The sequence below is a fragment of the Pelobates fuscus genome, chromosome 3 (assembly GCF_036172605.1).
Source record: "Pelobates fuscus isolate aPelFus1 chromosome 3, aPelFus1.pri, whole genome shotgun sequence".
Classification (NCBI taxonomy): Eukaryota; Metazoa; Chordata; class Amphibia; order Anura; family Pelobatidae; genus Pelobates; species Pelobates fuscus.
The window spans coordinates 135,088,118-135,104,748 of NC_086319.1; the positions used below are offsets into that span (position 1 = coordinate 135,088,118).

At 40.6% G+C, this 16,631-nt stretch overlaps 1 protein-coding gene across 2 annotated transcripts in view; it reads right to left on the reverse strand.

Annotated features, from left to right (window-relative positions):
• The window catches only part of HBEGF (heparin binding EGF like growth factor), a 458,025-nt gene extending 444,020 nt beyond the window's left edge, over positions 1 to 14,005 (reverse strand). For both annotated transcript variants that reach the window (XM_063447487.1, XM_063447488.1), the window contains exons 1-2: positions 13,851 to 14,005; positions 13,449 to 13,601 (exon numbers count right to left, since the gene is read on the reverse strand). In XM_063447487.1, the coding sequence (XP_063303557.1) occupies positions 13,449 to 13,601; positions 13,851 to 13,896 (199 nt within the window). In that variant the 5' untranslated portion in view covers positions 13,897 to 14,005. The remainder of the gene's footprint in view (positions 1 to 13,448; positions 13,602 to 13,850) is intronic.
• Between the last annotated feature and the right edge of the window lie 2,626 nt (positions 14,006 to 16,631).

A 16,631-nucleotide genomic window follows, 5' to 3' on the forward strand; every position in this document is an offset into this window, starting at 1 on the left:
TTCTTTTGTTTTTAATCTAACTAATCCTTGTTTTACTTTTCTTTTCTCATTTATGTATCTAAAAAAAAGTTCTGTCCCCCTTTTTTTAATGACTGTGCTATTTTCTCTTCTGTGAGGGATTTGGAAGCTCTTATAACTTGCTTAGCCTCTTTCTGCCTAATCTTATAGGTCATTCTGTCTTCCTCACTCTGGGTTTTTTTATAATTACTAAATGCTAACTTTTTGTTTACTATTTTGGCCACATCTGCGGAGTACCACAGTGGTTTCTTGAATTTTTTGCTTTTACTGACAAGCCTAATGCAATTTTCTGTTGCCTTCAGTAGTGCAACTTTTAAATAATCCCATTTCTTTTGGACTCCATATAAATTGCTCCAGTCTGATAATGACTCCTTTACACATATTCTAATTTTAGAAAAGTCTGTTTTTTCTAAAGTCTAAAACTTTTGTTTTTGTGTGGTGTGACTCAGTCACTGTTTTTATATTAAACCACACTGACTGATGATCACTGGATCCTAAACTTTCACCTACAGTAATATCTGATACCAAATCTCCATTTGTTAACACTAAATCTAGTATGGCCTCTTTACGAGTTGGCTCCTCAACGACTTGTTTTAGAGACAATCCCAGTAGGGAGTTTAGAATATGTGTGCTCCTGGCACAAGTAGCTATTTTTGTTTTCCAATTCACATCAGGAAGATTAAAGTCACCCATGATGATAACTTCCCCCTTCATTGTCATTTTAGCTATTTCTTCAACTAGCAGATTATCTAACTCTTCAATTTGTCCTGGGGGCCTATAAATCACACCTACACGAGTTACTGTGTGATTACCAAATTCTAACGTAACCCAAACGGACTCTATGTTCGCCTCACTTACCTTTATTAGGCTAGATTTTATGCTATCCTTTACATACAGGGCCACCCCTCCCCCTTTCTTGCCTTCCCTGTCTTTTCTATATAAAGAGTACCCTGGTATTGCTATGTCCCAGTCATTTTTCTCATTATACCATGTCTCAGTAACAGCGACTAAATCTACACTATCAGTTGCCATTATTGCCACAAGTTCATGGATCTTATTCCCTAAACTGCGAGCATTTGTAGACATGACTCTAAGCTTATCATTTTTTAACACACTTGCTACAGGCACCTTCTGTCCTTGTTTTGGACAAGCGTCCCTGCCTGTGCTTACTGGTCCACGTATCTGTGGTTATGTGGACCTTGCCACTGATGGAGTTGTGCAGTGCACACCTGATTTTGTCCGCCATTTGGTTGTGCAGGGAAGGGATGGCTCAACTGTAAAAGTAGTGGCAGCTGGGAACCACCTACTGTGGGATAGCCACCACCATCAGGTTTTTAAAACTGTCTCCACCAGACGGAATGACAGCATTTCAAAGGCCATGAATTTTGAAATGCTGGCATTCAGGGCCAGGGATCGCAGGTGGCTAGGGGGGTACTTCCTTTTTCTCTCCAGTGTTTTGGAGATGGACAGCTGAACACTTCCATGGAACAGTGTGGAGATGCTTGGGGACAATGGCGGACATGGTGGCGTTGCTGCCACATCCTCTGTTTGCAGGGTGGCAGGTGCCACTGTGACTCCAGATGTGGAGGAAGAGGCAGAGACAGCAGCAGAAGAGGAAGCAGGAGGAGCCTGAGACCTTTCTTGGTTTTTGAGGTGCTTACTCCACTGCAGCTCGTGCTTTGCAGATGCCTGGTCATGTAGGTTGTGCTCAGATTTAGCATGTTTATGCCTCACTTCAGGCTTCAGCGTGCAAACCACTCGTGTCTTGTCGTCAGCACATTGTCTGAAGAACTGCCACGCCAGGGAACTCCTTGGAGCTGACTTTGGTGTGCTCAGTCCCTGGGTGCGGTGGGCAGTAGCAGGCGTACCGTCTAGGGGATGGCCACTACGCTTTTGAACCCTGCTCCCTCTTATGCTGTGCTGGTGCCTCTGTGCGACCACCACCTCTTCCTCCAAAATGGACACGTCACTTGCATGACCTTCATTCCATGTGGGGCACCTGTGTTTCGTCATCATCAGAGACATGCTGCGGTGGTCCTTGCATGTCCACATCCTCGCACATAAGTGGTTGTGCATCAGTGCACTCAATCCCTTCCACTTCTGGGGCAGGGCTAGGTAGATGGCCCATGGAAAAGCCAGCAGAGTCATCAAAAAGCATAAGAGACTGCTGCATGACTGGTGGCTCAGACTGCTTGGGTGATTTGCAAGGGGGTGAGGTGATAGACAGATGGCCATGGGCTGCAGGTGCCCAGTTCAGCAGGGCACCGGGTGGGAGACAATGTGCAGGAACTGGAGGCACTGTCAGCTATCCAATCTACTATCGCCTGTACTTGTTCTGGCCTCACCATTCGTAGAGCGGTATTCGGGCCTACCAAATAACGCTGAAGGTTCTGTCACGTACTCGCACATGAGGAAGGTGTTTCACTTGTGCGTGTAGCTGGCACAGATCAACCACGTCCTCTCCTTGCAACAGGGATTCCACCAACACCAGAAGCACCACGACCAGGGTCGCGTCTCTTATTTGACGCTCTTCTCATTCTTTGCGTTCACCCACCAAACTAACAGATGTTTTATGTCAGGCGACAATGTAACCAATAGTAAATTTTTTATTTTTTTTTTGTTTAGTTTATTGGACTGGAAGAAATGCACCACAGGCCGCAAATGTACTATTTAGCACCCAAAAATTATAATTTTTGAAAGTGCGATTTAACCACACTATTAGACGCTTCGATTTGACTCTCAGATTTGAAGTGCACGCCCCAAAATGTACTATTTAGCAGTTTAGCAGCAAAACAATTATAATGTTTACAATTGCTCTGTAACTGCAGTATTTGATGCTTCTATTTGACTCTCAAATATGAAGTGCACGCCCAAAATGTACTATTTAGCAGATTAGCACCCAGAAAATACGAATTTTTCCAACTGCGCAGTAAGCGCACTATTTGACGCTTCTATTTGACTCTCAGATATGAAGAGCACGCCCAAAATTTACTGTTTAGCAAATTAGCACCCAGAATATAAGAATTTTTCCAACTGCGCAGTAAGCGCACTATTTGACGCTCAGATATGAAGAGCACTATTTGACTTTCAGATATGAAGAGCACGCCCAAAATGTACTATTTAGCAGATTAACACCCAGAAAATAAGAATTTTTACAACTGCGCAGTAAGCGCACTATTTGACGCTTCTATTTGACTCTCAGATATAAAGAGCACGCCCAAAATGTATTATTTAGCAGTTTAGCAGCAAAACTATTAGAATGTTTACAATTGCTCTGTAACCGCACTATTAGACGCTTCTATTTGACTCTCAGATATGAAGAGCAGGCCCCAAATGTACTATTTAGCAGATTAGCAGCAAAACAATTATAATGTTTACCACTGCGCTGTAAGCACACTATTAGACACTTCTATTTAGGGGTGATTATTTCTGATGACTTAAAGGTAGGCAGACAATGTAATAGAGCAGCAGGAAATGCTAGCAGAATGCTTGGTTGTATAGGGAGAGGTATTAGCAGTAGAAAGAGGGAAGTGCTCATGCCATTGTACAGAACACTGGTGAGACCTCACTTGGAGTACTGTACACAGTACTGGAGACCCTATCTTCAGAAGGATATTGATACCTTAGAGAGAGTTCAAAGAAGGGCTACTAAACTGTTTCATGGATTGCAGGATAAAACTTACCAGGAAAGGTTAAAGGATCTTAACATGTATAGCTTGGAGGAAAGACGAGACAGGGGGGATATTTATTTATTATTGCCATTTATATAGCGCCAACAGATTCCGTAGCGCTTTACAATATTATGAGAGGGGGATTTAACTATAAATAGGACAATTACAAATAAACTAACAGGAACAATAGGTTGAAGAGGACCCTGCTCAATCGAGCTTACATTCTATAGGAGGTAGGGTGTAAAACACATTAGGACAGGAATTTACAATCAAATAAGGTGGGCTGCCCTTTAGGAGAGGGCAAGAGACAGGTATGTGAGGTAAGGGTTAGTCTTGGAGGCCATAAGCTTTCCTAAAGAGATGGGTTTTAAGGCACTTCTTAAAAGATGCAAGACTAGGGGAGAGTCTGATGGCGGTAGGCAGGCTATTCCACAGGAAGGGAGCCGCCCGTGAGAAGTCCTGCAAGCGCGAGTTGGCCGTACGAGTGCGGACAACGGACAGGAGGTGGTCACGGGCAGAACGGAGAGACCGAGAAGGGACATACCTATGGATCTGTGGGGAGATATAAGAGGGGCTAGAGTTGTTAAGTGCTTTATAGGTGTGAGTTAGTACCTTGAATTGACTCCTATAGCATACAGGAAGCCAATGTAAGGACTGGCAGAGGGGTGAGGTGTGAGAGAAACGACTAGAGAGGAAAATCAATCTAGCAGCAGCATTCATTACGGACTGTAAGGGTGCAGTACGGCTATTGGGAAGACCAATCAGGAGAGGGTTACAATAATCCATGCGGGAAATTACTAGAGCATGGACAAGCTCCTTGGTAGTATCTGGTGCAAGAAAGGGGCGGATGCGGGCTATGTTTTTAAGATGGATATGATAGAAACATTTAAATACATAAAGGGAATCAACACAGTAAAGGAGGAGACTATATTTAAAAGAAGAAAAACTACCACAACAAGAGGACATAGTCTTAAATTAGAGGGACAAAGGTTTAAAAATAATATCAGGAAGTATTACTTTACTGAGAGGGTAGTGGATGCATGGAATAGCCTTCCAGCTGAAGTGGTAGAGGTTAACACAGTAAAGGAGTTTAAGCATGCGTGGGATAGGCATAAGGCTATCCTAACTATAAGATAAGGCCAGGGACTAATAAAAGTATTTAGAAAACTGGGCAGACTAGATGGGCCGAATGGTTCTTATCTGCCGTCACATTCTATGTTTCTATGTTTCTATGTATTTGACTCTCAAATATGAAGTGCACCCCACTAATGTACTTTTTAGCACCCAAAAAATTTAAAGTTTTAAAACTGCAATGTGACAGCAGTATTTGACGCTTCTATTTGACTCTCAGATATGAAGTGCACCCCACTGATGTACTATCCCACTAATGTACTATTTAGCACCCAAAAAAATAACTTTTTAAAACTCCGATGTAACCGCGGATTTGAAGCTTCTATTTGACTCTCAGATATAAAGTGCACCCCTGTAATGTATTAGTTTGCAGAATTCTTTCCTAAGCTGTCCCTCACAGCGGCAGCATCCTCTCCCTACACTAATAAGACCTCATGTGCGTGCAGCGCTACGCGACTCCAGCTTATATATAGAGGCTGGGTCACATGCCGCACTGGCCAATTACAGCCATGCAATTAGTAGGCATTGTCTGCCTGCAGCCTTTGAAAATGCATCATTAAATCGCCGAACACCGAACTCCAACACGAAAATATGTCCGTGTTCGGGTCCGGGGTCCAAAAAACTTAATGTTCGGTACGAACCCGAACTTTACAGTTCGGGTTCGCTCAACTCTACTTGTGAGTTTTTGTACAGTTTCTGCTTGAATTTGTTTGCAAGATGTCAGAATAGCCTCCCAGAGCTGCTGTATGGATGCAAACTGCCTCCCACCCTCATAGATCTTTTGCTTGAGGATGCTCCAAAGGTTCTCAATAGAATTGAGGTCAGGGGAGGATGGAGGCCACACCATGACTTTCTATCCTTTTATCCCCATAGCAGCCATTGATGCAGAGGTATTCTTTGCAGCATGAGATGACGCATTGTCATGCATGAAGAGGATTTTATTACGGAAAGCATAGTTCTTCCTTCTGTACCAGGGAAGAAAGTGGTCAGTCAGAAACTCTACATACTGCAGAGGTCATCTTTACCCCTTCGGGGACCCTAAATCAGCTCTCTTCCCATGATTCTGGCCCAAAACATGACTCCACCACCGCCTTGCTGACATTGCAGCCTTGTTGGAACAGGGTGGCCATCCACCAACCATCCACTTCCATCTGGACCATCCAGGGTTGCACGGCACTCAGTGAACAGGACTGTTTTTGAAAATTAGTCTTAGTGTATTTTTCTGCCCAATGCAGCCATTTCTGCTTGTGAGCATTGGTTAGTGGTGGCCGAATAGCTCTGCTTAATAATATGGAACAGCCTTCTTTAGTAGTTTTTCCTAAAATTGGGCTCACCTGGCAATCTACTTACAGGTGTCAGAGATTGTTTTCAGTGATCAAAAGAGCCCTGAGACACAATGCCATCCATGAGTTAAACTGAAAAACTAAATATTTAATCTTTGTGACACTTAAATAGAATTTGCACAATAATTTGGAACAGGGGGTATATATATATATATATATATATATATATATATATATATAAATAAACCATTTAAAAACCAAAACATTTATACAAAAACAAATAAAAAAAAACGCTAACTTTGGCCAAAAGTGGCTACAATAAAAGACTGGAAATACCCCATTTGGAATACCCTGGATTGTCTACATTTGAAAATGGTGTGCCATGATGGGGTTATTTCCCATTACTGGGCTACCATATGATCTCAAAAGGCAACAAAGTTCCAGCAAACCAATCTGGCAAACTAGATCAGGCAAGCCCTATATTGACCCTGTAACTTTCCAAAACGTCATAAAACCTGTACATGGGTATTGTTATACTCGTGAAACTTCGTTGAACACAAATAGGAGTGTTCTAAATCAGTAAAACGTATTCCGACGATGAAATCACCAGTAAAGGTGCAGTTTTTATGTATAAAAAAAAAATGCAAAAAACAAAGAAAAATGCTAACTTTGGCCAGTATTTGTGACTAAGTGGCTACTACAAAAGACTGGACATACCCCATTTTGAATACCCTGGGCTGTCTACTTTTACAAAAGATATGCCATGATGGGGTAATTTTAATTCCTGGGCTGCTATATGGTCTCAAAGGCAACATAGGCCCAGCAAACCAATCTGGCAAATTTCAATGTGCAAACATGGAAAAGGGGAAAGCCCTACATTTGACCCCTGTAAGTTTGGAAAAGCCCATAAAACCTGCACATTGGGGGCACTGTTGTACTTGGGAGATGTTGCTGAACACATATTGGGGGTTTCTTTGTCAGTAACACATAATTGGAACTAAAAATCCATGCCTAAAATACAATGTGAGAGAAAAATGACACAAAAAAGAGACTATCCAAAAGTTTGACAAAGGCTGGTGGTATAATTAGTGCATGGAAAGTGTTAAAATACCAACATTTGAAATACCCTAGGGTGTCTACTTTTAAAAAATATATGGTGTGATAGGGTAAATTATATTGTCTGGCTTCAAAAATGTCCCAAATGGGACATGGGTGCATGATGACTTACTGTGAAAATTCCAAGTTGGAAAACTGGAAAAAAATATATACATGTGAAGGGTTATTCAGGGATTCCTGACAGATATCAGTGTTACAATGTAACTTAATTTTGTTACAATGCGTTAATTTTGAAAAAAAATTGGTTTGGAAATAGCAGAATGCTACTTGTGCTTATAGCCATATAATGTTCCAAAAAAAGCTAAGAATATGCTATATTGGGCATTTCAAAACTCAAGACAAAATTTAGAAACTATTTAGCACGGGTGTTTTTTGGCTGTTGTAGATGCGTAACAAATTTTTTGGGGTCAATTTTATAATGTTTTTTATAGTAAGTGATATGATATGATGAAATTAATAGTATCTTTAGAAAGACCATTTAATGGCGAGAAAAACAGTGTATAATATGTGTGGGTACAGTAAATGAGTAAGAGGAAAATTACAGCTAAACACAAATACCACAGAAATGTAAAAAGAGCCCTGGTGTCATGGACACGGGTTTATTATGGTCTTATTCATTAGAAATCACTTAATACAGTTTATTATGTTGAGTGCCATTTTAGAATTGTACCACTAGGGGGAGTAGTGAGCACCTTTTTGGAGACTTTCTTTGTCTGAGCCATGCGGCCAAGATGGATGCCTGACTCCTCCCCATTTAATGGCACACAGGGATTGGGTAAGGAAAGTCACATGCTCAGTCTCTTTATAAGGTGAAGCCACGTGCTGAAAGAGTAGAACCATTCTTTTTCCAGGCCGAGCATTGAACATCTTGCAGCTGGCAACTGATAAGTATTTGTAACGCTGTTTTTATTTTTAAGTTTAGTTTTATTTTAGTTAGTTTAGTTTTATTTTATTTTAGTCTCATTTTAGTTTAGTTTCATTTTAGTTTAATCAATTATTATTTGGTGGTTTGATTAAACGGAATATCATATTTTCTGGATAACATTTTGGTAGGGCAAAATCATTTTTATTATACAATGGTTGATGTGTATTTAGCATTGTGAGATTATTGCAGTTAAGATTGTTGTAGTATTGCATTGTTAGTTAAAGTATATAATATTTGACAACTGTTTTATATATATATATATATATCGTTTCTTTATGCATGTATATTAAACATTATATATCTTTTACACAACTATCAAGGTGTGTGTCAGTTTGGATATTAATTGTTAAATCATATCTCTTCGAGTGTACTTTTTTGTTTGTTTGATATTTGGGTAATCCTTTCAGGAGAGGGTTATTTGACTCCCATTGTGATGCATGCCACATGTGACTAACTCCATTTTGGAATAGCCCACATGGTGAGTAGACTCCATTTTGGATTCATTCTATTTCATTTGTACTTTGGGAGCAATATCTAAATTATTAAGATATACCAGTTAATACCATATCAGGCTTTAATTTAGATATTTGGAATAATTATTATTTTTTAACAAATAATAAAATTCTCAGTATATTAGCGATCTCCATTCCGTTTCACCTGGTCCCAACAGTAAGAAAATTGAAAAACGGCCTCGTCACTAAGGGGTTAAAATCAAATTATACTTGGATCATATATATATATATATATAAACTGCAAATGTCCCGCACTCAATGTACCGGTCTTGTGCTTGCCTCGGTGCTGCCTCAGCCTTCAATATATTCAAATGGAAAGAGTGCACTCAAAGGTCTTCTTAAGGATATAAACGATTTATTTTGCCAAAATTTCAAAAGACATACAAGTCGACGTTTCAGTCCTCATGGGACTTTTTTCAAGACAATGAAAGGCAGGAAAACAGTGATTTAAATATGCATTACAGGTGATTTGATTGGAGAGTAGATTATATGAAAGAGAGGCTGTGCAAACGTGAAAAAGATTATTCAACTTTGAAAGTAGGGATTAACCCCTTGAGTGCCTAAAGTAAAAAAGGCCTGACAGTGTTTGTGATTACGGCCAAATATCTAATAATCTGCGCTCGCAGACATATTTTAAAATTCAAGGATAAGAAATAAGAAATAAGAAATACCAAGGCCACCTTAAAAAAGGCTAAGTGTTTACGAATCTTTTTGACTATTTTTAACAAATTTGTTAAACTATGTTAGACAATATTTTACATTTGCTACATTTTTAACATTTTTTAACACTACCATACGGTGGCTGCGTATAAACTGGAATTCCCAATATAAAACGAAACTTTTTAACAAATCTTCAAAGTATGATTGAGAACCTCGCCAGGTTGCTATGTATATACTTAATTATGTTACAGATTTACGGCCGTACAGTCTATAAAGTCTATCTGGAACCACCATCGGCCAACATATTCTAGCAAAAATAATAATAATAATATGAAAAATATATAGTTGAAAAAAGTCTCATGAATAAGTCACCCGTTATGATTTTTCTTTAACTTTTAGTACAAATATATCAATATATCAATTACTGTGCTCTTCTTTATCTTTTCGGGGTGAAGCAGCTAAGTGGGTTAATTTCATTAAGTCCCCCCGGGGACAAGGTTCCTAGTGTAAAGATCCAAAAGGCTTCTCTTTGGAGAAGTAAGACATCTCTGTCACCCCCCCTGTTCGGGGCCGGAACATGTTCAATGCCCATGAATTTCAATGTGGGCAGTGTGTGTCCTGCTTCCAAAAAATGTTTGGCTATGGGGGTGGTTGCTATGCCACTAGATAACGCAGTCCTGATAGTGGATCTGTGTCCCCTCATGCGCTCCCTGAGGTCATTAGACGTTTTACCAATATACATGAGTCCACATGGACAGATGATACGATATATTACATGTGTAGTGGTACAAGTGATCCTTTGCCTTATCTTGTATTCTTTGCCTGATCGAGGGTGGTAAAACACTTTGCCCGGAGTCATACTATTGCAAGCCATGCATTTCAAACAACGATAGCAGCCTGGGTTTTGAACAGACTGTTGTGCCATAGATATATCCGTATGAACCAGATAGTCTCTTAGGTTCCTATTTCTCCTATAACTAATCATAGGAGTGTTTTGAAATATCGTCGGTAGTGTTTTATCTTTTTTGAGAACCTCCCAATTGTGTCTTATTTTCTGGGACATCTCTCCCGATAGTGAATGGAACGTTTGAGGGAAAATCATTCTATTTTGGTTATTTTTGATTTCAGGACCGTCTGTGTAATTTTTAAGTGCTTTTGAGTATGCACCCTCCAGCAGTTGTCTTGGGTATCCACGTTGTGCAAATTTTTCAAACATTTCTTGTACTTGGTTTGCTGCTTTATATATATATATATAATAAATATGTAAATACGTAAAAAAGTGTAAATTTGTTCTAACTATTTTAAAATAATATATATATACACACACACACACACGTAAAAAAGAGTAAAATGTATTACAACAATGATATCGTCAGTGACATTTTTTGCATTTTTCACACACAAATGGCACTTACACGGACGAAATAATTGTTGTGATACGTTTTACTGTTTTGAAACACTAATATTTGTGTTCAGCGAAGTCTCCCGAGTATAGCAGTACCCCTCATGTACAGGTTGTATGGTGTTTTCAAGAGCTACAGAGTCAAATATAAGGCTTGTGTTTCAGTTTTTTCACATTGAAATTCGCCAGATTGGTTATGTTGCCTTTGAGACCATATGATAGCCCAGGGATGAAAATTACCCCCATGACGGCATACAATTTGCAATTGACTACTAAGTGGCTACTAAAAAAGACTGGACACACCCAGTTTGCAATACCTTAGGTTGTCTACTATTGCATGGGGATAATTCTCATTCCTGGGCTACCATACAGTCTCAAAGGCAACGTAACCAATCTGGCAAATTTCAATGTGAAAAAAATGAAAAATGTTGTAGCGGAGAGCTGATATCCCACAGCTACTCTCCACTTACGATCCCAGTGAGGCTCAGGAACAAGGCAATTGTAAATCCACAAGCAGAGTTTCCAGCAGGCAAAGTAACACAGCAATATTCCAACAGCAATCCCAATAACTGGACGACACACAGTTTCAGGAGCAGAACTCACAATCTTTATTCCATGGTTCCTTATAAAGCATGCTCCCATGCAAGGGAGGGATTTACATCAATTAAGACAGTAACCAATACTGTAACTGTTACCTCCCACACATCTCCTCCCCTCAGGGTGACTCATAATCCCCTTAACTTATACTGTACATTACCCCAAACCTGGATGTACCCCTAAACTAGTACATAGCATCAATATTACCAAATGGGGATTCGTTAGGTCCCTCCGTTCGGTAGTTACGGAGCTCTGGAGGTCTCAACGGTGTTCGGTTGTTTGAGTGTCCGATTTGAGTTCCAGACACTCGACGACCAAACACCGCTGAGATTTTTATGTGTAAGATGGCCGCTGCACGTGGTTCGTATACCGAACAGCGGCCACCCAGGCATTAGCAATTACAGTTAAAGTTGCGGTTTGCGAGAAGTGTGAACGCCTAACGAGGCGCACACTTCTCGCTGGGGTGGTCTGATGGTTCGGCAGTTCCATTCCCATGAAACTACCGAACCCACATACGAAATCATACAGAAATACATTAATACAATAAACAAATACAGTCACATATGCATGTTACAGGACAGGCTTAATACATTCCGCTACAAATGTAACATGCTATATTTGTCCCTGTAACTTCTCAAAACCCCATAAAACCTGTACATAGTGGGTGCTGTTTTACACGTGAGACATCGCTGAATACAAATATGTGTATTTTATTGCAGTAAAAGCAAACAGCATTATTAAATTATGTTTCATACCTAAATATTTGATGGTAAATGAAAGCCCTATTTTCCCTGAGTAAAATGGTATATAATAAGTGTGGGTGCACATAATATGAAAGAGGTGAATTATGCCTGAATAGACATATAGCGCAAATTCCAGGTTTTGTATACATTTTGTTTTGATCACAACGTGTACATTTGGCTCAGTCCTTAAGGGGTTAATAAATAGACAGGGAAAAGAAAAGAAGAGCTGAGGACAAAATACAATGACAGGGTTATTCACTAAACAGAGAATTTTTGGGACTTCAAAATGAATCAAAAGTGAATTTCAAATAGAAAGTCAAAGTAGCCAAATCTGGAGAAGGTTTCCGTTTTTTTTTTTTTTTTTTATTAGAAATGCACATTGAATTCCCAATAATTCTCACTTTAATGAATAATCCCATCAGAATGAAGAGAACAGGCTTGAGAGAATCAGTGGCATAGAGTGAGCAGAGAAATCATGAACATAGAGACTGCAAGCGTTGAAAGAAAAAAAAAAAAAAATAATGATAGTGATAAACGCTAATGAGAAAGATAGATTGTTAAGGGTAGGAATGCGCACTATGGAGGAAAGGGACAGCTGATCAGACCGAATTGGAAACCAAATGGCAAATTTAGGCCAAAGTAGCTGATTTAGATTAATCTCCAACTCAGCTACAGTCCAGCTGTTTTTGCAATTTGGTTTTCAATTCACTGAAATTGAGAGTTTAGTGAATAAACCCCTGACAGAATGTATTCCCGAGGGGGCGGCAAAATAGATCTTTGCCTAAGGCGGCAGGAATCCTTGTACTGGCTCTCGCAAATTATAGTGGTCTAGGTGCAGAGTCCCTGTAGTTTTGGTCCTGCAGTGTAAAACATTGCTGTTTTGTCTTCCTGACAGACACTAAAGGGTACTTCCACTACAATGACCTTTGACATTAAATGTAATCAAATGCTGATCCTAGGAAAGCATTGGATTAATTTGAGTAAAGGAGTGTGGTGCTTGACGTACATGTGCTTCTCATCCCCACTGTTCTCTATGAGAAGCATTGGATTGGACAAGATAATGTCCAATCTGAGGAAGAAGGAGGTGAGTGGCTGCAATGGCGTTGTCTTGACACTGGAAACAAGTATATTTCACGTGCTAAGGACGTAGAGCCCCCAAGAATTATTACTTTCAGGGACTATAGGTTCCATTAAAAGAATAACTATAACTTGTTAATGAACCACTTAGGTAACTTGCTATGATTACTGTAGATATCCAGGAAAAGTTATGAATTAACTGCATATAAAATACTAAATAAAGTCATAACTCATGTTACAATCAACAATCATATGTGTGAGTCATATTGTCTTATAATACAACTAGCAAATTGGATTTATATATTTTACTTACTTCTTGGAAATGCAAGAATGTGATTCCCAGTAGAAAATACTTCTTTTTCATTATATAGTAAACTTTCACCAACAACAGCAAAATCACGTGTGCCTTTGTTGAAAATATTTTGATTAGCTTCAATTACTGCTCCATGCACAAATATGTAGGAAACTAATAAAAAAAAAAAAAATGTAATCCGAATTATTAAAAAAGTTCTACATTTGTAAATTTCACACACAAGTAAACATTTGCCTTAACATACATTCTGAAGACTACTAGTAGTGATGTTATGTCCCAAAAATAAGCCTTTACAGCAATACTCTGGGCAGGCAGTGCGAGGGCATCTATTTATAGATGTATTTGACTGAAATAGAATACAGTAATACAACTATGATCTAAACCTGAAAAATAATGCCTTACCTTCAATAAAAGTTAGAATGAAAAGCTTTACCATATTCATGATCATCCAAGAAAACAGAGAATTGCAGGAAACACCAATACAGCTAGTACAAATCCGTTCAGAGCAGCGAAGGTTCGAGCCATGCAGTTGAGAAGAAATAATCCAGCAGCATGCATATAGTAGCTGTCTAACTCGTGATGTATTGCAGCATGATTTTCTTTAAATGTGGGTGGGCACTCCCTTCTTTGACCAAGAAGGTTCTCATGACGTGCAAGGAGTGTGTTTGAATCCAACTGACTGAACATTGTGAAAAATGTGAAAGTTGAAATGGGATCTAAATATATATTAAACATAAATTATGTTTTAATTAACATTTTCTCTAGTTACTTGCATGCCTATTTCTGCCTCTTCATAAATGCAACTAATGATATCCTTATTCATATAAAAAAAAAATCTGTATGTAGCTGTGTTTTAAAGGGACACTATAGCTCAATGAGGTGGTCTGGGTTCCAGGTCCCTCAGGTTTTAACCCTTCAGATGCAAAAATAGCAGTTTCAGAGAAACTGCTATGTATACATTTGGGGTTAAGCCAGCTTCTAGTGGCTGTCTTCTGGACAGCCACTAGAGGTGCATCTGCGACGCTGGAGGCATATTATGCCGCCATCGCGCAGAGCGTCCATAGGAAAGCATTGAGAAATGCGTTCCTATGGACACTTGCCGCGCATGCGCATTCGGCTCCGCTGACGTCGGCGGGGGAGGAGAGATCACCAGCGCTGAGGGAGCCCAGCGCTGGAATAAGGTAAGCTGCTGAAGGGGTTTTAACCCCTTCAGCGCCACGGGAGGGGGGCCCTGAGGGTGGGGGCACCCTCAGGGCACTATAGTGTCAGAAAAACCACTGTTTTCCTGACACTATAGTGATCCTTTAACATTTCTGTAAAATGTTATTGACTGTAAAATTCACACAAAGAACAAAATCAACTGTGAAAAGTTAAATTTTAAGAGTTGCATCACATCATTTTTTAACATGAAATATGATCTGTAAATAGATCTGGGGACATTATTTTAGTCATTAGTTTATTGCAATGATAAAGGAAATTAGGGTTTACAGTTGCTTATGGCTCCATAAGCTTTCACTATTTTTTTCATGTACATCTACAAAACCCATATATGCTCAGCACATTATATTAAATATGTGCACCCAAGAAGATGTTATTCTTTAATAGAAGGCAAAAATGGTGTATGTATTACCAATATTTCCTTACTGACCCACCGGGACATACTAAACAGAATATTGGGATGATAGGATTATTGGCTGCAATGCTCAGTACTTTCATTAGGTGTCAGTATACTTTTCACACACATACCTACCTGGTAATGACTCTGATGCAACTCAAAATATTATATGTTCTGGGGGGGCGGGGCCGGACCGCCGAGCTGAGTGGTCGCAGGACAGCTCAGCTCCTGCAAAAAGAGGCACATAAAACCTGTAAATCGGGATTGTGAGAAAATTACCTAGGAATACCTGCGACCCTCAAAGTAACCGGGCTGCCTGAGCTGAGGAGAGGCTTGCTCCCGGAGCTCTATTCCTTCGGAGGAGAGGGCCCGCTGCATCAGGTGGGACCTCGCCTGGCGGTGAGTGAAGCGGACGGCCGCCGTGACACTATACTGCCTGAAGGAGCCCGACACAAGCAGACTACAGGCGGGTCCGGTCCCCCCCCCCCCCCTCTGGACCGGGGGGGTGATCCCGGTCCTCACACTGTGGTGGAATCTCGGTAAAAATAAATTTAGTAGGCCGAGATTACCACGTGGCATGTGTACGTGCATATGCTGACGTATCGATCAGTTGGTTGCACGAGGCAAGATACGATCAGTAGTGTACGGAGCATGTGCAAGAATACAGGATGTAGTATTCCCCTCCTCCATTGTGCTGGACAGGCCATGCGGTCAAGCAGGAAGTTAATTCTTATTTGTATTGATTGGTCAAGAGAATGTGCGGGTGGAGCTTAATATGGGAGGAGTTATGTGCCTATATAAGGAGCCTGCACTATTGTCCGGGGCTCAGAACTTGCTGTATTTTTGGTGACGTTAGTCCCTCTGAGTCCCGATCGGTGATCCAATAAAGAATCTCTTCCTTCCTGAAGAAACCTGTGTCCATCTCTCTGTGCTTTGCTTCCGTCAGTTTCTCCGGTATCATTTGGTGCATTGGCCGGGAAGCTCATCGTTCAACGGTAGCTGAGAGGCAGAGGCGTGAGACGGTCTATCTTTGCCCACGTTCTCTACGGCTGCACCCCTGAACTTCCCTTAGTCTCGGCGCCACTGGTCTGTTGTCCAGGAGATCATCGGCCTCTACGTAAGAAGTGCTGGGGTGTCCCCGTCGATGAGTGTGAACTCAGGTTCAGGAACGAGGAGGTAAGACAACTGCTGTTTTAGACGGCAGACCCACTAGGGGTATACCGATTGTGCGGTAGGCCCATAAGGGGTTATTTGTGTATGGAATCTGCCCCCTCTGTCGGAGGGAAGGAGCGAAGGCGCACCGCTCAATCGAACGCTCTTTAGTCAGACCGTTTGATTTGGTTAGTGAGGCGGGGTCCTGTGTAAATAGCCCTAGCCGGACACCGGTGTCTTGTCTAGACTAGCGTTCTAGGGTGTATATTACGTTCGCTAGGTCGGAGGGACCGGGAGACTAAGCGGCGCCTGTGTAAATTCGGTTCGCTAGCTCTCAACCTATCTTGGCTAAGTGGGAAGGCGTGTAAATTTGGAACCCACTAGATTTTTGATAGTAATCGACTAAGAGGCGCCTG